This window comes from Marmota flaviventris, chromosome X, assembly GCF_047511675.1.
Source record: "Marmota flaviventris isolate mMarFla1 chromosome X, mMarFla1.hap1, whole genome shotgun sequence".
Taxonomy (NCBI): Eukaryota; Metazoa; Chordata; class Mammalia; order Rodentia; family Sciuridae; genus Marmota; species Marmota flaviventris.
Genome location: NC_092518.1, coordinates 64,494,136 through 64,514,275, shown reverse-complemented (window position 1 = coordinate 64,514,275; position 20,140 = coordinate 64,494,136). Strand labels below are relative to the sequence as shown.

The 20,140-nt window shown below is 39.5% G+C and overlaps 1 protein-coding gene and 1 long non-coding RNA gene across 6 annotated transcripts in view; both read left to right on the top strand.

The window, feature by feature from the left end:
• The window catches only part of Rtl3 (retrotransposon Gag like 3), a 37,020-nt gene extending 24,647 nt beyond the window's left edge, over positions 1–12,373 (top strand). For 4 of the 5 annotated variants that reach the window (XM_071606007.1, XM_071606006.1, XM_071606009.1 and 1 more), the window contains one exon: positions 10,449–12,373. In XM_071606007.1, the coding sequence (XP_071462108.1) occupies positions 10,654–12,366 (1,713 nt within the window). In that variant the 5' untranslated portion in view covers positions 10,449–10,653 and the 3' untranslated portion in view covers positions 12,367–12,373. Of the gene's footprint in view, positions 1–6,716; positions 9,828–10,448 lie in introns of those variants that run through there. The other variant, XM_027932861.3, reaches the window with a different exon arrangement.
• Positions 12,374–16,621: 4,248 nt separating this feature from the next.
• The window catches only part of LOC139703085 (uncharacterized), a 76,348-nt gene continuing 72,829 nt past the window's right edge, over positions 16,622–20,140 (top strand). The window contains exon 1 of the long non-coding RNA XR_011705577.1: positions 16,622–16,760. This is a non-coding gene — a long non-coding RNA (uncharacterized lncRNA). The remainder of the gene's footprint in view (positions 16,761–20,140) is intronic.

Here is a 20,140-nt window from a genome sequence, read left to right as displayed (position 1 = left end):
TGGACCTTTATTTTATTTATATGTGGTGCTGAGAATTGAACCCAGTGCCTCACACATGCTAGGCAAGCAGTCTACCACTGAGGCATAACCCCAGCCCACAAGTGGTCATTCTTATTAGCATGATTCATTTATCAGTTTATGCCTTATGGTGGTGCCAGGCAGATGATTTTTTACTTGTACAAACAAGGTATAGAGTCATTCCACCTCAGCACTCAAACTCAAAATGGAGTAGCTTATGGCAAACTACTGCTTTACAAAATGGAGTAACAAGGTTTAGTCACAGCCTGAAAACTGCTGTTTTATACATCATGGAGTAATTCAGAACAGAATGCAGCCTATTTTCCACAGATTTAGATTTAGATACAGGTGAATCCACAATGTAAAGCCTGGCTGTCTCACCAGAACTAGTTTTATGTTAAAATGCCTCTTCAATTGGCGTGCAGCTACTGTTTTAAAGCACTACCATACAGGACTCTCTTTGTGTTCAAACAATGAATACTGTAACTATGCCTCCCTGTAAAATGTAAATTCTCCCTGTAAAAGAAGCAGAGAAAGTCACTAATTTCTAGCAGTGAAGATAGTTTATGTTCTGGCAGGATACCAGGTACTGAATCTACCACCTAGTAGGAAGGTCTCCAAAAGCAGACAGGCAGAGTAGATGACAACTTAAACACCATACTGAGGGCAAAATCTGCCACCAATTTCTCGGAATGAGGAGTGAGATAAGTATTTTGACCATTAATTCACATCTTTCTGGCCTTTACATCTTTCTGGCCTTTAAGTTGTCTAGCTAACTTGATTACACTGTTCATATCTTCTTGATTATCTTTGTAAAAGTATTAGAACTAATCTTTCTTTAAATCCAGAAATCTCTCAGCCGCTTTCTCTCTCCCTCTCCCTCTCCCTTTCTCTCCTTCTCCCTCTCCCTCTCCCTTTCCCTCCCTCATTCTTTCACACACACACACACACACACACACACACACACACACACACAATATCTCCATTAGCCCACAAACCACAGGCATACTTCTAAGCAAGCCAGAAAATAAACCTTTGCTTAGATTTGTTTTGTTGAGTTTGAGTTACTATTCCTCTTCTCATCCCACCTGCCTGCCAACAATTTAATTCATTTCAGAACAGGATTTAAAAGTGCCAGAAAGAGAAAAGAAACAGGAGTCACCAAATCTGGCTCCTTTCTAAAGTTCTCAGTCCTTGTTAAAATACAGATTTCAGGGCTAGGGTTGTGGCTCAGTGGTAGAGCGCTCGCCTAGAATGTGTGAGGCACTGGGTTCGATTCTCAGCACCACATAAAAATAAATAAAATAGAGGTCTATCAAAAACTAAAAATATTTTTTAAAAAATACTACTTTCCATATAACCAGAGATATGAAACATTGTGCTCTATATGTGTAATATGAATTATAATGCATTCTGTTGTCATAACAAATCAAAATTAAAACAAAACAAAAAATATAGATTTAAAAGCCCTAACTCCAGAGATTCTAGAACATTAGTCTTCCCCAGGTCCTGGGAATCTTCTTTTAATAAAACATGTCAGATTTTTCTGATGCCACCCTTTGAAAACCAGCATATGGAAATCACTGGACACATTGTTTTATAAGTACTTTACTCAAAATACCATATGCAATTCACATAATGTATAATGCACAAATCTTTGATGACTTTTTACATATGTGTTCACTCATGTGACTGTCACTCAGATCACATATGGAATATTTCTATCACTCAAACTCAGAAAGTTTCCTGTGCTCCTTCCCAATGGCTATACCCTTATCCCCCAAACTAGTTACTATTCATACTTACAGCACTATTGATTGAATTTTCCTGTTATTGAACTTCATATAACAGTATCACTCTTTGGTTTTTGGTTTCTTTCACTTAACATAAAGTCTTTGGGATTCACCCATGGTCTTGTGCATTTAGTAGCAACTACAGTATTTTTTACTACACATAAAAGCATTAAATGTTGAAGCTTGAGGGGAGTTTAAAAACTATATATCAGGGATTAGAACTCAGGCTCAAAAATCTGAAAGAAGCCAGACAGAAAACCAAAAGAGTAAAGCAGTAATGAGTGGTAGGATTCTTGAAAGCAAGGGTGTGCTCCCCTGCTAAAGGAAATTCCCTGAATGTATTTAGTTCCTGCTGGTCATTGCCATGTAGGAATGTGGCACTAGTATATCCAGATCTCTCAATTTTTCAAGAGAAATTGAAATATGGATTATTTTTGTAGAATCTTCTCACTCTTAATCAAATTTGAAATAAGTACAAACTGATCAAAATATCTGCAGGCCACATCAAGCCTGTGGGTAGCCATGGGTAAGTTCTGACTAGTCTAGTCTCCCCATTTCCAGAATAGGAAATAAGGCTCAGAAGAGAAGGGACTTATCCATGGTCACAATGAAAGTTAGGGGCAGAGTTGAAGAGAGTCTCCCTGAGATGAAGTCTTTGCTTTTTACCAACTATAGAACCCCCTTGGCACATGATTTAGCCTTTCTGGACCTCAGTTTTCTCATCTGTGAAATGGAGGGGGAAATGCCTACCATATTCTGTTCTTGTAAGAATTTAATGAGTTAATGTATGTAAAAAACTTAGTATAGTATCCAGTGCTTAGTATGTACTATAGAAGTGTTGTTTTGTTGTTGTTTTCATGGTATGGGAATAATATTATTTATCATTTCTGAGAAGTTAGTTTCTCTAGGATATGTTATCAAAATATGATATCAGAACATTTCTAAATTATCAGACTTGATGAAGCAGAGCATTTAAATGAGTTACCAATGCCAGTTCTTCATTTAATCAAAATATGTTCAAGTGATTTTTCAGCTCGAGAATAAAAGGCATAGCTGCCAACAGAAGAAAAATGTGCAAATCTGTTAATTTGTGAAAAATAGGTTTCCCTTTTTTCTTTGAAAGTTGGAAGTTAGCTCAAAACAGAACAGTAGAGTTTTGATTAGACTTTAAGATGATTGGGCTGGGGCTGTGGCTTGCACATGTGAGGCACTGGGTTCAATCCTCAGCACCACATATAATAAATAAAGGTATTATGTCCATCTACAACTAAAAAATAAAAATTTAAAAAAAAATTAAAAATAACTTTAAGATGAGTTGTACAGTTTGTCAGAGATGTAGGTATTTTACCTGGTAATGTAAGAACTATGGGGAATTTTAAAAGTACAAACCTAACATCAGTTTCTCTTGTATAGGGCTTTAGAATTTTCGAAAACTCTTTCACAAATATGTGAATCCTAGATAGTTAGAAGAAACTGAGGAAATCATCCAACACCCTTCATTTTTAGATGAGGAAACACACCCAGAGAAATTGCTACGAAATCATACAGCTTCTCTAAATGGTCAGAGGATATTGAGACAGGAAATAATTAGATCATGAGAACTATAATCAATAGTCAATGTGGCTGCATTTGCAAATTAGCACAGGATAGAGAAAGAGGTAGTTGTGAACTAGGGAAATCATGTAGAACTACTTGGAAGAGCAGCTTCTCAGATGAGTTAGAAAGATAGATCAGATTACTAAAGGTAGAAAGCCAGATAGGAGGTATAGCCACAAGAACAAAGATATTATAGATGTGCTGTGTGGGTAGCACAATGTAGAGACTAACAAGTCTAGGCAGGTATAAATGTGAAGGGAATGAACATTGCCAGAGAGGGAGGATGGTACTGCCTACTGGAGGGTTTTGAAATGAAAACTAAAAGTCCCCTCTGTCCCCACTACCCACAGTTACAATGAAATGATTAACAATATATTTTTGAAATTTGCCAGAAATGCCTTCCATAGAGTTCTTTTTAAATAAAAATCTTTATTTTTCAAACTATGTTACCTTTTCAGTCACCCTAATGCAGCACAGTGACTACATTGTACCATACCTAAGTTACACAGATGCTGAAAGCAAAAAATTCCCCCATAAGTACCACATGGTCTGTTTAAAGGCAACTGAAAAAAAAATCTCTATGCTCTCTTAAAAATTACAAAAACCAAAATGCCTTTTCAGTCCTTGACAAATAATTCATCAGTGTAATCTTTCCCATTTGCACATGTTGGTAGAATCTGCTCTGCTGGCATGCATGAAGAAAATACAAATGTTCCAGGAATCTGATGTGATTCCTCATTAATGATATTTTCTGCTCCAGTCTTTCAGCCAAGAAATAATCAGAGAATAAGTAGGGGACTATCTTTCTGTCGGGGGTATACACAAAAACAGAAACTCAGTTTCAGATAATCCAGCTGTGCTAGAAAAATCAAATACAGTAGTGACAAAGAACAAAATAATGACAGAAATGGAATGGAAGGAAATGGGAAAATGGAATTTGTTTATGCAAATATGCTGCTAGAGGAAGTGATTGAGATGAAATAACTAAACCAAGAGGCCCATGTTAGGGTTAGCAGGGAGGAAATCAGAGTCAGAATTACAGGGTGTTAAGAAAGCCTGCATTAGAAAGCTCTTGAGATATTAAGAAGGAAGATCAGTTGATAGAGCAGATTAAAAACCTCTCAGGTATTCTTGAGGGAATGATAATGAATACCAGGAGGTTAGTAAATTAACAAGATATATAAGGCAGTTAGGAATTGTCAGTATCACATATTTCTTGACCAATGATATTTAAAATATTTGCACATTTACTGTCATGTCTCTGCCAAATTCAACTTTGTCTGAATAGCTCTGTATCACATTATGTCTATGAACACATACTCTTCCTTCACATACCCTAGGCTTCATCCAAGCTGAATTATTGCTTCTTCATTCACAGGCTGCAGTTCCCAACCACTATGTCTTTGTTTTTGCTATTTCCTCTGATGAGAATGTACTTTTCTAATTTTACCCCATATTGGGATGATCAAATCTTACCCTTCTTCCAAGGTCCAACTCAAAAGCCCGTTCAAAAGCCACCACTTCTACTGAGCCTTCCCAGATTCTCCCCCTACTCCTCTCCACCACCATATGCAGAAGCTCACTCACTCTTTCCACCTTGAGAGGGTTTATCTGTCACTGTCTCAGATGACATTTAGCAGCAGTGGTATCTGCATATTTATACTAATGTACGAATTTTGCCTTCTCCACTCGCCTGTAAATTCTTTAAGAAAGAGCTCCAGATGAATTCAGCTTTGTATTCCTCATCCAGCACACAAACACCAAACACACATCACACACACACACACATATGCATGCAGCAACTGCAACACAATACCTTTAACTGCTTGCATACTCAATAACTACTGTAGAAAGAGTGAGAAGGAAGGAATGTGAGTTTACTTTATGGAAAGACAAATGTATTGGAGCAATCAGTTGGGTTTATATAAAAAGTTGAGAGAGAGGGATTTTGTTTGGCTAAATTTTATCATTTGCTGCAACTTGGTAATTATCTATTTTTAGGTACTAACGTTATTTCTAATCTTCACAGCAACTCAGTAAATACCTATTATTATCTTCTACTTTCCAGATGAGGAAAGTGAGTCCCAGAGAATTTTAGTAACTTGGCCAAGATCACACAGCTAGTAAAAAGCAGAGCTGGGAGTTGAACCTAGACCTGCCCTACTTCAAAGCCTGTGTCCTTTCTATGAGCACATTTTTAACAAGCACTTTTAAAAATTATTATCTCATTTGTACACAGCACAACTGCAGGGTTGGATTCTGTCCCTCCTGCTGCATCATCCAACTCTATACTCCCACCTTCCCCCTTAGTCACCCCATAACCTAAGTCCTTTAGAGGGAAGCCTTAGCATCCAAAAGATAAGCACCTTTTACATTATTTTTTAAATGATGAACCATAAGTTTAAATTTTACCTTTGATCAAAATGTACATATGCCAAGTTTTGAGCTTCTTTCTAAACTTTCTGATATTATCTTTCCTTCTCCCATCCCCTTTTGTTCCCCTCCCTCCCTCTTCCCTGCTTTTCTCCCTCTATCCCTCTTCCTCCATTTCCTTCTCTTCCTCCCTCTCCACCAACTTCTCTCTCATCCCTGCCTTCTTGGTACCATCAGCTCAGACTTATTTTGCTTTCTGGGTCAACCAATATTGGCAAAGCCCAGAGAGTAGGGGTCCAGGAAATAGAGAAGGCCAGATCCCTACAATATGTGCCTCCCCAGGAGTGGGATTATAACAGAGGATTCCTATACTCCTGTTAGGCTTCAATGATGGTTGCCTTGGCTCTTAACTAAGGCACCCTGGTTAGCACATCACTAAGGTTCAATGAAACCTCAACATTTAACTCATAAAGCAAATATGCTAACACAAGATTCCTTATTAGGAAACCAAAAACATGCTGTGACCTAAAGGATGCCAAAATGATCTCTCTGTCCCCAGGATATCTCTCTTAACAGAAGGGTCTTGAAGGAGTTGCAGTCTGTCAGAATACCCTATGAAAAAAACAAACACCCTCAAGAAATTTCCTTTTAAACCCCTATAAGATAGTATACTTCAGTAGTACATTTCCAAAGTGACAGCTATTCAAGAGGAAAGACCTCCTAAGTATAGGAAAAGAAATAAAGTAAGAAGATGACAAATGTCATAAAGGGATAGGAAAGAGTGACAAATTTTGACTTCTTCAGAGTTGTCCTGGGATAGACTCTGTTTCCATTTAATTACCAGGTGCTCTGGATCCTAGTCATATGCATGAATAGATCTTCTTCAGCTTTCCAAAATCCATAGGAATTAGGAACTCCCAGTACCCCAGTGCTGTGTTATGGTGTGTTGTTGATAATGAAGTTTCAATCTGTCCTAAGCACATGATGGGTTAAATTTAAGAAAGTGCTGCAAACTCTAACGCAATCATAGGAATAACATGTTGAACAAAACAGACACCAGGGTGGGACTGCCCCCAAGGGGTAGCTGGGCATTGTGCCAGAGACCCATGGGGTAACGTGTCCTGTTGATTATATTTCAGGGTAAGGAGAAGGAAAGCTAGGAGCCTGAATTGCTTAAAAATGCATCACAGTCAGTTTTGGGGGATGAAGACCCCTGCAGAAACCTAAAAATGTTCAGATTGTACATTTACTAGCAAAATAAAATTATGTTTCTTAGTGGAATGTACGAAGTAGAATTTCAACTCATTCAGCCTTTCCCTTCTCTTTCTTCCTAAGCTAACAATCAACATATGTATCTTATTAACATAACTGAGCATGAACATTTCTTATTATTGTGCAGCCTTTTCATATCTGTTAACTGAACATACTTGCCTTTTTTTCCCTGAAATATTCATTTGCCCAGTTAACAAAACTTTATTTACTTAAAATGTTTTCTTAACCATTCTAAGGGCTCCATAAATTCCATCGTGTTGTGAGTGTAAGAAGTAGGATTAAAGTGTGGGGGAAACATGAAGAGAGTTTGGATGTGATTACTTTCCTATTCTTACTTGACTAATTCAGGATATTAAAACCACTTTAGGCATCTTGACAAAAGTCAGTATAGCTCTTTCTTTCCACTCAAAAGAGAATAATTCTCGATGTTTAGGCAGTTTGGAACTTGTACCAAAAGACACTGAATTTGGTCTTTGCTGTTTAGTGGAGGGGAGTGGGGGAAGAAAGTTCACTGTGTTTACCCACTGAATAAATATGCCTGTAGGCAAGGCAATGTTCAGTGCTTTAGTCAAAGGACTTTTTAAACATCTATCTTGGCTGTTCCACAATCCCCATGTTAATCATCTCATCTTCCTGCTAAGGTACCTCCAGTTCTGATTCTAGAGAATTTTTTTGGTAAACTAAATCATCCATAATCCAGCCAGGAAGAAAAGATAAAAGCTCCTGAGGGGTAAAAAAAAAAAAAAAAAAAAAATCAATGCTTTAAAATCCATGTGCTATAGATTTATTCATATGAGAGCCCTTGCTCAACTCCTACACAATTCGAGAAGTTCACCAATCCAGTTTTCTGATTCACTGATGATAAGAAAGAATAAATTATAATGAATTTATTGCTACTACAGCTTATTATTACTGTCACTATTATTAAACATTGTTGGGTGTCACTAGCTGCCAAATATTTTTCTAAGCCTTTTACATACATCATTTCACTGCCTCTTTGTGACAACTCTGAAAAGTTAAATACAATTAAAAGCTCCATTTCACAGCTTCATAAACTGAGGTGTAGACTCTAAATTCTAGAGCAGCTAAGTAATTTACCCAGTTTGTATATACTTGGCTTATAGGTAGTGATGTAAAGGGCTATTTGATAGCAAAAGGTTAGCAAAATATAAAGGAATAAGAAAATAAAAGAAGTTGGAAAACATAGCAATTTGTAAGTTTTTATTTGGAGACAGACTGCTTCATATTTCTCAGTAGCTTTCAGAGGGTAACACAGTGTTACAAGAGTGAAACTGATGGGTTTCTGTAAGTATGACTCCAAACAATTAAAATAGATCAAATTATGTTCAAATCATCTACTTAATAGTGGATAAGGACAGGTAACATATGCTTTAGATACCTCTCTGATTTCTTCATAAAGTAAACAATAGTGTTTTGGCTTCTCAAATGGGAGGAAGGCTTCAGATATCTGAAAAATTAGCATCAACAGAGCACATCATTCCCTGATGATGGTGGTATTTTTTCAATATTTATTTTTAAGTATAGATGGACACAATACCATGCCTTTATTTTTATGTGGTGCTGAGGATTGAACCCAGGTCCTGCCCGTGCTAGGCGAGCGCTCTACCACTGAACCACAATCCCAGCCCTGATGGTGGTATTTTTATGTATGGTACACCTCTAGAAAAGAAAACATTAAAAGGGAGGGAGAGAATAAACTCAAACTGAAAAAGATCTTGACTTTTCAAGACCTCCACATTCAGGTTCAGCTAGCCCAGATTGTGAGTTTGTTATGTTTTGGGCTTATTCCATTTCCAGAGTTTATCTCATTATGCTGACTAATGTGGAATTGACCATTTTTAAAGGAGACTTGAGATCATGTCTAAGTTGATATGTGATTTGAAGTGGCCAAATACAACCACCAACCCCACTCCTTACTGAGATGAAAATAACTGCCCCTGAGCCTTGCCTAAAATGGTCACATGGCTCAAGCCCAGGGTATAATTGTGATCTGGCATGAGAAAAGAAAGTGAAGTACTAAGCAGGGTCACTTTGCAAGAGGCCAGTCCTTATCAGTCTACCTGGGTGCTGCCTGGAGCTCCAGAGTGGCTCAAGAAAGTCTGAGAACCCTGGGCCAGGATATTCAGAAAGTGCCAGGGGATATGAAAGACTGCCCCAACCAAGTACCCATCAAAAAAGTGGCCTCCCTCATATTCTTACTCTATTAAACTAGCCTAGGTCTGTCCATGGTAAAGATTCCAAAAAACATTACAAGAAGGGATCCTAAGACTGAGTAGGTGGGCAGGGGAAGGGGCTGAAGGGCTGCAGGCTGCTCTCTAAGTGGAAATTAAACAAATGGCCCCGTGTGGATAAAGTAAGCGTAGGTTACATGAGACAGACATAAAAAAATCAAGTCTCAAACCGCTGTGGTCATTCAGAAATGTTTGCAACTTTTCACAAGGGCAGTGGTATTACTCCCAATTTCCTGGCCAAATATTTATTAAGGTAACCAAGGACAGAGTACACGAGGCTGCTTCACATCAGCACAGCATCCTACTTTCCTTGCGGCTCTGAACTGTGAGGTACTGTCAAAAAAACTCTTCCACACTCGAAATAGCTACGTTACAGAGGAGAGTTGGAACGTGTTCTGGGAGTGGGTGTGTTTGTTTGAGTTCAGTGTGTGCAGAAAAGGCAAGCCTCCACAGCCATTCACACACTTCCCTCCTCAGCGATGGGTACGCAGACAGCCGAGCTCCTGCACTAAGTCTCTGAATGGTAATGTACATTTATAAAGATTATTTTCTTAACTATTTTGAGGCATTTTATAAATAATATGCATGTGTCTGCTGAGCGCATATGTGTGTATATATATATATGCATATATACATGTATATATATTTAGTCAACTTTTGCTTGTTTTCTCCTGGGGTTGGTCATGTGTGGTTACTTATGTGGTATGATTTCTGAGGTGTCAGAAAGAGCTGTCCCCTACCTCCTACCCTAGTCACCCAAAAATATCTTTTGGGTTGGCCCACCACAGAGCCTAAAATCCCCTTATTGCTCAAATATTTGATTTAGTCACTGAAAGCAGCTGTTAAAATCCAAGTGTTGCATTGGGGTATTAGGCAGACATTTGAAATTAAAGACCATGTAAAACAAAACAATATGGAGAAATTGCTTCTGATATAATGTTAAGAATGCAAAAATGACGTGCAAAGTCTGGGTCAGGTGCTATTCTTAAAATGTAATGGGGCCAGAGCCAGTATCTATGCACCAGTTCATGAATATGAGCTTGTGATAAGAGAAACCCAGCACTGTTGGACAGATTTTGTTCTGATTTATGTTGAATGAGTGCTTTCCACAGTTTCTGATCCTCAGCTCCCACTCTCTTCACAGTGTATCTGACACCTCCCCTTGCTGAGCTCCAGAGGCTCCCAGTGACCTCTTGGTAATCAGCCTTGGCGGGTCCCAAATCCCCACCCCTTGGAAAACTCACGGAGCCTGACGTCTGCCTGTGAGCGGCTTTCAGAAAAGACCTTACAAGCACCCACCCAATCTCTCTTGGTAGCAAATTGCCAAACCAAGCCCATTTCCTCAAAAGATGGTAGAGGACTTAGCTGCCTCCTATATTGCTCTGAAATTGGAGAACGAAATTCTGCAGGCCCAAGTGCAGCGTCTGATGGAAGAAAATGCTGCCCTCCAGGCCCAGATCCCAGAGCTCCAGAGAGCCTGTGCAGCCAAAGGGGATGAACCCCTCCAAAAGCCCTCCGAGGCCCAGGAGCCACAGAAGTCCCCAGAGCCCCAGGCTCTCCCAGCAACCTGGGGATTCCAAGAGTCCCCAGAGATCCAGGAGCCCCAGGAGTCCCCAGAGGCACGGGCTCCCCAAGCAACCTGGGGGTTCCAAGAGCCCCCAGAGATCAAGGAGCCCCAGGAGTCCCCAGAGACCTCAGCTCCCCCAGCAACCTACGGGTTCCAAGAGCCCTCAGAGATCAAGGAGCCCCAGGAGCCCCCAGAGGCCTTGGCTCCCCCAGCAACCTGGGAGTGCCGAGAGCCCCCAGAGACCAAGGAGTCCCAGGAGTCCCCAGAGATCAAGGAACTCCAGAAGTCCCCAGAGCCCTTGGATACCCCAGCAGTCTGGGAACTCCAAGAGCCCTCAGGGAATGAGGAGCCCCAGGGACCCACAGAGCCCCAGGAGCTCACTACCTGGAAGCCCACAGCATTCCAGGAGCCCCAGGAGGCCCAGAAGCCCTGGGAGCCCTCAGGCACCCAGGATACCTCAGCGTCCCAGGAGCCCCAGAATTCAGAACCCCCATATGCCCCAAGTGCTGAGGAATCCCAGGAGGCACCACAATGCCAGAAGACCTCAGCACACCTGGAGCTCCTTGAGCTTCCAGCTCCCCAGGAGCCTCTGGAGCCTCGGGTGCCCCAGGAGCCCCTGGATCCTTCAGATACCCAGGAGTTCCTAGAACTCCCAGCACCACCCCAGGAGTCCCTGGAAGGCTTAATAGTGGTGGATACATCAGCCACCTCAGAGTTCCCTCAGGCCTCCAGTGGGTTAGAGGTTGCTGCTTTCCCCCTAGAATATCCTTTAGCCTTCAATGGGGATGCCCAGAAGCTTCCTGAGTTCCTGATCCAACTGAGTAGTTACATGAGAATCAGAGGGCACCTGTATCCCACGGAAGCAGCCCTGGTGAGCTTTATTGGCAATCGCTTCTCAGGTGAGGCAGGAAGGTGGTTTCAGCCCTTGCTGGATATACAAAGCCCCCTGCTGGAGCAATTTGAAAGTTTCTTACAAGTGCTCCTGGATACTTTCGACAATCCAGAAAACCTGGAAGATGCCAACTACCACACCCGTCAGCTGTGCCAAGGGGAGGGATCTCTCCACCAGTATGCAACCCATTTCCACCTTATTGCTCAAGATTTGAACTGGGATGAAAGCACTCTCTGCATCCAATTTCAAGAAGGGCTTGCCAGTTCTATCCTGAATGAGCTGTGTCTCACAAGTTCAGTCACCAGCCTATCTAATCTGATCACTCAATGTATCAGTCTGGAAGAGAAGCTGAGTGGTGAGGCTGATCCCAACCCACCAGGGGCAAGCCCTTCCAAAGATAGAGATAGGCTTGAGAGTCCACCAGCTGAAAATCAGCCTGCGCAAGCTGTGGGTAATCGTCCACACCTCAGTGAAGCTGAACGGGCCCGCCGCCGTGAAGGCCACTTGTGCCTCTACTGTGGCCATCCTGGTCATTTCGCCAGAGATTGCCCTGTCAAGCCACAACGTGCTCAGCAGGCGGGAAACATCGAGGCCCGGCGGTAAGGGGGACCCCGGGCGGGCCAATCTACAAATATGCGTCCCCCTGTCTTCCAATATCCATGTCCCGTACCCTATGGCTGACTGTTGAAATCCGACTGGGAAGACGACAGTTCTTTGAGCAAGCAATGGTGGATTCAGGCTCCTACAGAAACAGCATTGACCATTCCGTGGTTCTTCGAGAGAAGCTGCCCATCCGCAATAACATCTTTCCTCTGATGCTCGAAACCGTTGATGGACGTCCGTTGATTAATGGACCCATAACCAAGGAAACACCACCTGTTGAAGTCAAAATTGGAAACCATGTTGAAGAGCTCCAGTTTGACATTATTCATGCTCCGAGGTACCCTCTGATTCTTGGAATCCACTGGCTGGAAACGCACGACCCAAACATCGAGTGGAGTACCCGCACTGTGTCCTTTCCATCACGTTATTGTCACTACAATTGCTTCAGGCACAGATGGAATAGAAGACGTCGTGATGAAATAATTGCTGGGTAGATCCTGGGTCCTAGTGACTTCTGGAAACCTGTCTTCTGTTACCTCAGCTGTCATCAGCATTTGCTGCTCTGAATCTTCCACTGAACCTCTGGCTATGAACTAAGGCTACCTGTACAACGACCCTGCCTCTTGGATCATGGATTGAACCTGACGACTTTGAGCTGCTTTTTTTTTTTTCATTTGCCTTGCATGAATTCCCTCCTCCCCCCAACCCCTACATTATGTGGGGCTATTTCAATTACAATTTATACTAACGATATGCATGAGAATAGATATTAGAAACTAATACTGAAAATCGTAGCTATTAGATCCACTTAATTTTTTTTTCTTATCAAGATTTTCTTTAGCATAAAATTGCATGTTTCAATAAAATTCATTTACAAGTGATATTTTTTAAAAGAATCAATAAACATTGGCAATTTCTACCCTTGTTTGAATTATTTCTTGGCTTAGCTGAGGGAGGGGGATAAGGGAATGGTGGAGGGTGAGAGGGAATTGGAAAGGGCTCAAAGTTTGGGTGGGGTCCTGAACATTCCAGGAGTAGTAACAGGTAATGAGGTGATAAAGTAGGGGGAGATGTAGACATTAGGGAAGGATTGGGGCTGGGATTGGGTGAGGTTTGGAGGGATTAGGAGGAAAGTGGAGGTGAGTTTCAGAAGAAGGTTGGGGAGTGACTGGGAGGAAATGGTTTAGGGGAAGGCTGCTGGATGGAGAGGGAAGGGGTGGGGGAGGAAATTCTTACAATTAAAGGGAGCAATGACAGAGACATTGAGAAACTTTGAAGATAAGCATCTTGGACTTCACAAATTAACCAAAGAAGAGCAATGGAACAGGTAATCACAGCCCCTTGGTGACCCAGCCCTCCCTGTAAATTGTTAAGGTCTTATTTCCTATACCAGGGAAATTTGCCCTAGAACTTGTCCCTAATTACCTGCTCTTACCAGTGCACAGGAGCAACAGTGTGGCAGGAATCAGCTTTTTACATAGGCAGACTGTTATTAGCTACCTCTCCTATACTTACAGATTTTCCTGCCCTGTTAGCCATGCTGCCTGCATGACACACCCATAAAGCAACTTAAGAGAAAAGAACTTATACACTTGTGGACCTGAGAGGGAGCTAGTGCCCTGGCTTAAATCCCCCCCGCCACACACACACTACAGGGTCCAAGGGATGGAGAGAGTGGGACTCCAGGTGCAATGTGAAGAAAGGTAAAAGCAGTTCCTAATAATTTTCCTGCATGCTTGCAACCTTCCTTTGAAACCGTTTGAAGGGGATTCTTCCTTTTACTTAGACAATTATCAAATAAATGAGCATAATCCTAGAAGTACACAAGGGAGGAATTTACCATTCATTGAGTGCCTAATACGCTCCAGTTACAATGTCAGGCATTTACCAACACAACATATCTCATCCCTTCTCAGAACAATTCAGTGAAGTAAGTATGTTTGTTCCTATTTGACCAAAGAGCAGAGTCCTAGCAAGGCTAGTTCAGTTGCCCAAATTTAAACAGTAAGTGTGCCCTTTCACTTACAGCCACCAGTATGCCCCAGTGGTGAGGGCTTAAGGAGATTGTGGCAGCAGGAAGCTAAATAGGACAATTCCCAAAAGGAGGAAAAACTCAGAAGGATAATTTCAGGGACCATTTGGGTAGTAATTTCATTTCCCAGATTCCCTTGATTTCATCCCCAGACCCCTCCTCATCCCCTAAACTTCTTTTTTCATCTCTGGATTTCCTTTTGTGTTTTAACTAATGGCACAACCTCATTTCAGATTCCATGGTAGTTTTCATGACAGGTTGAAGGTCCTGGAAAAATTAGCTGCAGGATTCATGCCTTACTTAGCAGCACCACCTCCTCAAATTCTCTGCCTAGCCACTTCCATAACCAATCTAAATTTTGTGCAGCCCTAAATTTCACCTCTTCTAGTCCTCACTGGCCTCCTCTTCCTTTCCTTAACAGTCTAACATATTTGGGCATTATAAGAGCCTTGTGGTATGTGGGCCCTTCCCCAGGTGTGCATCCTATAACCCTCCCAGTTACCCCCACACATACTTAGCCTGCGTACAGGGACAGAATCATTTGCATCCCAAACCTTGATAGCATAGCCTAACATAGTTCCTGGTACATAAATCCGTCTTCATAGCAACTGATTCAATGACATTTAATTATCATTACCCAGAGAAATGGGCTTATTTGTATGCTATGGGTTTGTCTGCTTTTTTTTTATGTTATTCAGTTGTTCACCCCTACTCCCAGGACCAAACACTATTTGTCAATGTAGAATTCAAGAAAAAGAGAAAAAAAAATCTTTAAACAGACACAAAGGAAAAAAGAAATCTTTTATTAGTCAAACCGTTCTACAGTTAAAAACACCAACTGTGTTTGATTTCCTCAGCCTGAGAGGATTCAAGGGACACAGTTCTCTATGTTCAAACTGGAACAATTTTAGTCAAATTGAGATTGTTAGTTAATAAACCTGGACATGACATTTTTTCTATCAGGATATACAGGCTTATTTAACTAAAGTGCAATTCTTTATTTCACAATAAGGATAGATTATCTAATCATAGAATCACAGACCTTGTGAGTTGGAAAAGATTCAAGAAGACTAAACCCTTAATTTTACAGAGGAAGCTGTTAAGGAATCCCAGAGAAAGAAAACTTAACATAGCTCAATGTTAACTTGATCTCCTGACCCCAAATCTAATGTTCTCCCTTCACCATGAACCACTACTCTAATCTAATAGATAAAAATTGAGTGTGTGGCCAACACTGATCTAGGTACTCTCAACAGTTTTTAAATTACAACACGAGAGGGTTACAATGTGGTTAGGATTAAAAAAAAAACAAAAAAACAAACAAACAAAAAAAAACACCAGCAAGCATTATATAGCTAGCATGGATATCCAAATGCTAAATTCTTCTTTTTTAGGGGAAGGGGTACTAGGGATTAAGCCCAGGAGCAGTCAACTACTAAGCTACACCCCCAGCCCCTTTTTAAAGTTTTTATCTTAAGACAGGGTCCAGCTAAATTGCTGAGATTGACCTGAAACTTGCAATCCTCCTGCCTTAGCCTCTCAAGTCTCTGGGACTACAGGTGTGTGCCACCATGACTGGATCAAATAACAAATTCTTTGGTGGCAATAAATATAACAAATTGAAACTAAAACATGCTAGCTGATAAAGTTAACAACTTCCACATAACTTGCTTTTTGTCAGACATGATGTTGAGTGATAGGAGTCTTTTCAATTATCCACAATGTAAATATTATTAGCTCCTTCATAAAAATGAAAGAATTGAAGCCTATTAAATTGGGGTCACTTGCCAGGGGCCATGCTGCTAGAAAATGGTGGATCTTTAAAATAAACCCTAATCTGTATCACTCCAAATATGGGGTTCTATCCAATTTTACTACACAGCTTCTCAGAATAAATGATCATAACGATTTATTAAACACCTTAATAATATTGATTCACTAGACATGAGTTCTATTGCCCTACAAAAAATATCAGTTGATTAAATCAGTCATTAATTCATTCATTCAAAAAGAATTTACTGAATGCCTGCTATGCATCAGGCATAGGAATAGGGGGGGAAAGAAAGAAAAGGAAGAGGAAGAGAGTTACAACTATATATAAAATATGAATCATGATTCTTGCTTTGACTACAATTTAACTGGGGAAACTATTGTGTAGCATAGTACTATGATGTCCAGAGGAGAGAACACTAATTTTCCTGTGGACTGAAGAAGTACATTTTGAAATGGGTCTTGAAGGAACTTCATTGGAAACAAGACACCACCGGGCAGGAATTTCTAAGCTGAGTAAAGTGCAAACGAAAAAGCAAGCTGGAAGAAAAATGCTCGGTGTTTCCAGAAAAATAGTTCCTGTCACTCGAAAGTAAGGGTGTCTGTGTCTGTGTGTGTGTGTGTGTGTGTGTTTGTTTGTTTGTTGTGGGTGGAGGTGGGGAGATAAAGCTTAAAGAGAGGTTGGAAGTCTCAGAAACTGAAGACTTATCTACGTGGCTAAGGAGCTCAAATTTTATGTCCTGGGCAATCTTTTTTTCGATTTTAGATGTGGGTATATTTTTCTCTCCTGCTGTAAGTTGATGCATACTTAGTGCAACAAATTTACATGTCAGGAATTGATAACATAAAAAACAAAAGTTTTCCCTTTCTCCTTGTCCTCTGTCTTACAAGGTAAGGGTTAAATAGGAGAAAAACATGCTTAGTGTTTATTTTTAGTAATTTGATAGGGGTATGGAAAATATCAAGAGAAAAAGTGACAAAGTACTCCCAGTTTTTTACCGTCTTAGATTTTATGCAGATGGGATCAAACCATCAAGGTAAAGAATTAAACATAAATTGAGTTTAATTTTTCTCAAATATTTATTTTGAAGAATTATTGTGAACAAGGCTTTGAGGTACACACAGACAAATAAAGGATAATGATGTCCTTACCACGAATTTTATAGTATAATAATGGACAAAGATTCATAAATGATAAAAACTACCTTTTCATTTGGTTCCTTTCAGTTCCAAATTTTAAAGACTCTCTATGTGGAGAGGTCTTTAAAAAAATAAAATAAAATAAATATTCTGCAATATTTGGCACAGCAGAAAAGAAAACATTTCCCTCTTTAGCTAACTTTTCTAAGTTTAAACTTTAAAAAGAAAATGATCTCTCTATATTTTTTAACCTCTCTTGGGTTTGTTTTTTTAACAAATATTTCATATATCATACTATTAAAGTATTCCTCGAGTAGTCATGGTCACTCCATGGGAGGATTTATTCGTGTTCCAGTTCTTAAAATACCCGTATATTGCTAAAAGTATGTTTTAAAAGGTTTTGTAGGAATAAATAATTTAAAAGATTATTCATGTAGTAATCTTTGTTGTTTTTAAGTTATTAGATATGTATTAATCTAGTAACAGTAGATATCAAAGATTACATAATAAGAGCAATACAGGGGTAGGAGATTAGTATCAAACTCCTATATTTGCCATTTACTAGCTGTATGACATTTCATTTATTAGCTAGATATGGATGAACTATTTATTTTATTAGAAGACAATAATACTTGCTTTTTGTATCCAAAGAAGTTAGAGAAAGCATCAAATGAGAAAACTCATGTTACAAAAACATTATGAAAGTTGAAAATGCTATATATATATATATATATATATATATATATATATATATATATATAATGTTTTATCATAATATCTTGTGTTCATAATAATGAACCCAAGAACCTTCAAGGACCAAAACTTAAATTTAAATGTATTTTAATTTCACAGATTTTTTTCTCTAGTAAGCAGTGCTTTTATGCCAGGATTGTATGGGCAATCTAAGCAAAATTCAGTTAAGTTTGATGTAATTATTGTATTTAGCAATTTTTATAGTATTCTTAAAATAAAAGCTTTCACACACACACACACACACACATATATATATATATATATATATATATATATATATATATATATATATGGCACTCTACAAGAAACATGGATTATCTACAATGCCAATTTCTTCCTGCAGCATGACAACTAGATGATAACTTATTATAATTAGTTGGAGCTTATTTCTTCATCTTTTCAACCTAGAGAAAACAAGTCACAACAGACTAATTTCTGTGTCTCCACCAAAAAAGAATTGAATTTAAAAATTGAAACCCACAAAGCAGTTACTTTTTTCTTTTCCAATTTATATGATTTCTAGGTAAAAAAAAAATAATTGAGGGTTAAAAGGTTAAACTGCACTGGTCTCTTGAGTAATGTCTAGAGGGAATAACTACCATCATCATTTAACAGGACTAACAGGACCTTGCCTCAGTTATTATTCTGCCTCACAGTGATTCAGATGTATGAGAAAGTTTGGTGAAAGGTTTTAGCTTGGAGAATGTGGGACATATTCCAACCAGGTTGGTGGGGAAATAGGGGGCAGGAACAAATGCCAACAGTAGTCAACTAACTGTGTCTGACTTGGCTCAAATGGAGGGACCATTATGTATTCTGATACATATGAAAATGGGATATGGCACAGACACAAAGAACAGTCATATGCACACAGGACATCTGGCAACCTAAATTTTGCATGAGAAAAAGAAAGCATGAAATTTTACAACCACATAGAACAGAATGTCTGAAATGCTATAGCTTAGCTCACTGTTTTTCTTGGTCTTTCACATTGCTTTCTTCCTGTCAGTTATACCACAGATACCACATAATAGGCAACAAGTGAACCAGCTGCATTGCTTGTGAAGCACTGTTGATTATTAGAAGAAAAGCTGACTAAAGTCCAATAAATTAAAGGCATTCCCCAAAAGGTAAATACCAAAGGGAATTTCCATATCTCAACTACTATATTTTTTTGGTACCACAGATTGCACCCCAAGGTGCTTAACCACTGAGTCATATCCCCAGCCCATTTTTATTTTTTTATTTTGGAAGAGAGTATTGCTAAGTTGTTGATGTCTTCCTAAGTTGCTGAGGCCAGGCTCTAACTTGCAATGCTCCTGCCTCAACCTCCCAAGCCACTGGGTCAACTACTATTTTTAACTTCTGCTATAAAATTGGGCATGTGTTGAAGAAATGGGGGAGACACCTATCAGAGCCAAGTCAAAATAAAGGCACACTTAATAATTAATAATATTTTAATGGAAAATATATGTTTTATTTTTATTTTTTAATTTTATTTTAACAAAGCATAAACTTGTACATAATAATGGGGCACCATGTAATGTTATATACATGTATATATTGTGCAATGTTTAAATCAGATGAAACATATATATCTCCTCAAACATTTATCATTTCTTCATGGAGAAAACTTTCAAAAGGCTTTCTTCTAGCTTTTTGAAATGCACAATACATTATTGTTATCTATAATCACCCTATAGTACACTAGCACAACATAACTTCTTTTTTTATAAAGAGAGAGCGAGGAGAGAGAGAGAGAGAATTTTTTTTTAATACTTATTTTTTAGTTTTCGGGGGACACATCTTTGTTTGTATGTGGTGCTGAGGGTCGAACCCGGGCGCACGCATGCCAGGGGAGCGTGCTACCGCTTGAGCCACATCCCCAGCCCCCACACAGCATATCTTCTTGCTGCAGTTTGACTAAAATTTAGTATCCATTGATCAACCTTTCCCCATACCTCTATCCCTGCTATTTTCCCAGGCCTCTGATAACCACTATTCTACTCTTAACTTCTATGAGATTACATTTTTAGATTCTACATATGTGTGAGATCATGCAATACTTATCTTTCAATG